The following is a 3032-nucleotide window of genomic DNA, read 5'->3' on the forward strand; positions in this document are numbered from 1 at the left end:
GAGTTGTTTTCTGATATAAAAAAATGACTTCACGGGATTAAGAAATTCCTCATTGAACATCGACTTATATTTCTTTCTGAGGAAATGGTGTGAAAATTCCTCCCATCACACATGATCTTTAAATTGTACCTTTCAAACTTGGAAAGGGCACATGAGTTGTATTACATCTACTACACATGTAAGCATCTCAGTTTAGAAAGCACAGCATGTATTTCCTCTTGTAACTGCTTTGGAGACTAAAGCCTGTTGAACAACAGCTTAGGAAAGTTTGCGGGGTCTTTTGTCAGTACCAACGATGGGGAAGCCTTTTCTCACTAATCAACCACTGCCCAGAGTTTGATCTTGGGCTGTTTTAAGAATCCAGAGACAGGTAGACTGATGTAGCGCATCAACCATGTAATACAACAGCAATGTGTGATTCTTAACTATAAATGAAAGCAGAAACATAACCACGTTGAATATTTCCTTTTCATTTGAGCAGGTCTGGTGTGGTTACCTTTTCTTTTGGGGAAACCGTCATAACTGTAGGTGTGGCTGGTTCCTACTGATCTTTGCAGCTGAATTTACTGTGTTCTGTGCAGAATGGCTGTTGATGGTGGGTGTGGGGACACTGGAGACTGGGAAGGTCGCTGGAACCATGTAAAGAAGTTCCTCGAGCGATCTGGACCCTTCACACACCCCGATTTCGAACCAAGCAATGAAGTGAGAAACGTTTCTTTTAAATAACTCCTCTAATAGTCTTATGTTTCAGAAATGATAAAATGCTTCCTTTTACATTTGCTCTTCTTAAAATAAAAAATACTAATACAATTGTTTTGAGAAATTAAGTTTCTTTGAGATACTAAATTCAATATTTGCAACTAATTTTGTTTGACTGACTGAGTCTTCTCACATTTCTCATGTAATTGGAAAGTTAATTCTAATTTAAAATTTAAGTGATACTTCATTTTAAAAATTCAGTTTAAATATCTACTGAACTACTCCCCTTTTGTTAATCTTACTGTGAGAGATTAATTTCAACAGGAATATAGATATGCTTGCTTATATTTAGAAAGTTAGTGAGAATGAGCATCTTAACATTGGAGGTTAACTGCATGCTAAAATTATGTGAATGCTATATAATAAGAGTGTAGTATATTGGACTGATAGTATCTGACTAAGCAGGCTCTCAGTTAAATGCATTTTTAAAAAATAAAAATTCTACTTTATAAAAGAGTATTCTCTATAGTAAATCGTGGTGACCTTATGTGTTTATAAAGAGACATACTTTATATGATATTATGCTATTGTTCATAGTTACAGTGCAGGCTCTTAGGTGTGGATCAGTGTTTCATCTGCACATTTTTTCTCTCCTTTAAATCTTTTACTTTGTATTCAGTAGCGATTCTACCATTCTTTAAATAATCCATCATATTTTCTTATGCCTCTGAAAATGTTTTTGCCTGATAATTTACGTTAGTAACTTGTGTAGGTGATTGTTTCAAGTTATACTTCAGTTGCTGGGCAATTTTCCTAAGAATTTTGCTGTTATTATATTTTGAATTGTGGATTGGGTGAAGGCTGGCAGAGCAAATTGTTCTCCATTCAGCAGTTCCTGTGTATTTTGCTCCGTGTCATCATTGCAATTCCCACAATGGGACTTCCTCCCGCTCCTCTTCTGTGCCTCCCGTTTCCATCCTCTCTTTCTCAGTCCTTCCTGTTTCCTAAGCTTTGCCTTTGGGCAAATGCTGTTCTTTGGATTTTGAATGATCGATACCTCCTTAGTATTATTGCTTACTCTATAGACCTGTCTGCTGTTTGGCTGAAAATTGAGACACCAGGGTAAGTGGCGTTCTGGAGTCTGAAGTGTGACTAGGGGCCACAGTCTCTGCGGTGCCTCCAATCTCTGTCAGACTAGTAAACCTTGTCATTTTTTAAATGATTTTGAGTTTTGTTCCATGATTTTTGATCACTCTATTCAGGACCTTCTAATGCGATCCCTTTCAGAGCAGTTGTTCGAATATCATGTAGTTCTTCTAATCAGGGTCATGGAGGCTGAAGGTTACCTGATCCATTGGACTGATTGTTTCCGTATGCCTTTGATTTTCTTCACTCTTTTCTCTGGACAGGGAGAGACCAATCCTTCCCATCAGAATTGCTCACAAACTTTGAAGACCCTAGTTTCTACTCACCAAAGTACAACCTTTTCTTTGTGACTTGTTTTGTGCCAGTTGACCTAAGTAACCCCCCCAGAGACTTTGGTCAAGAGCACTCAGCCCGTTAACTCTCCCAAAGTGTTCAATTGTGACTAAGAAGTATTTTTCCTAATAGTTTCATTTATTTACTCTTATTCTGGTCACCTCCTGTTTTATAAGTTTCACTGTAAACTTATACAGTGAATATACTTATCCAGTGTATTCCAAAGCAGCTTGTATCCTTTTTACCTTTTAAAAAACTTTTCAACATCTTGTGCAGTATGTGATTTCTTTTAAGGTTTTAAAATGTTTCCATTTTTTGGTTTGTTTGTTTAAATGATCTACTTTTAGGAAGCCAGTTAAATAACAGAATTTGATGATTTTCAACCTCTTTCAAAAATAAAAAAGGGAAGGGGACGCTTAAATTTGAAACTGTTTTTCTTGCTAGAGAAGTAGCTTTTGCATTTAATATAATTAAGTCAGATAAATGTTAAAATTAAAATGAAATCACTAAGATTTTAGAATTTCTGGACTTCCCAGTTCACAAATTTAAATATTTTATTAAATATGCAGTTATGTTTTTATCAGTTACATTTTTCACAGACGCATTGGGAACTAATTTATGCCTGTTGCCTTATTGATGGTATTCATGATTTTTATTTCCCAGATTTTAATATGCTTTTTCATTCTTTTCAGTCTCTTCAGTTTTTGTTAGATACATGTAAAGTTCTAGTCATTGGAGCTGGCGGCTTAGGATGTGAGCTCCTGAAAAACCTGGTAATATATATATATATATGCATATAATATATATATTTTTCCTTTCTGTTAATGAAACCTTGGGTAGTGTTCGGAAGTTTC

General features: G+C 35.5%; 1 protein-coding gene across 1 annotated transcript in view; it reads left to right on the forward strand.

Moving 5' to 3' along the window:
* Nucleotides 1–3032, forward strand: part of UBA3 (ubiquitin like modifier activating enzyme 3) — a 25025-nt gene that overhangs the window by 1713 nt on the left and 20280 nt on the right. Inside the window, exons 2-3 of the mRNA XM_045290120.1 lie at nt 582–702; nt 2871–2951. Coding sequence (XP_045146055.1) covers nt 582–702; nt 2871–2951 — 202 coding nt within the window. The remainder of the gene's footprint in view (nt 1–581; nt 703–2870; nt 2952–3032) is intronic.

This window comes from Echinops telfairi, unplaced genomic scaffold (genome assembly GCF_000313985.2).
Source record: "Echinops telfairi isolate 266 unplaced genomic scaffold, ASM31398v2 ScPeMD7_31;HRSCAF=116, whole genome shotgun sequence".
NCBI lineage: Eukaryota > Metazoa > Chordata > Mammalia > Afrosoricida > Tenrecidae > Echinops > Echinops telfairi.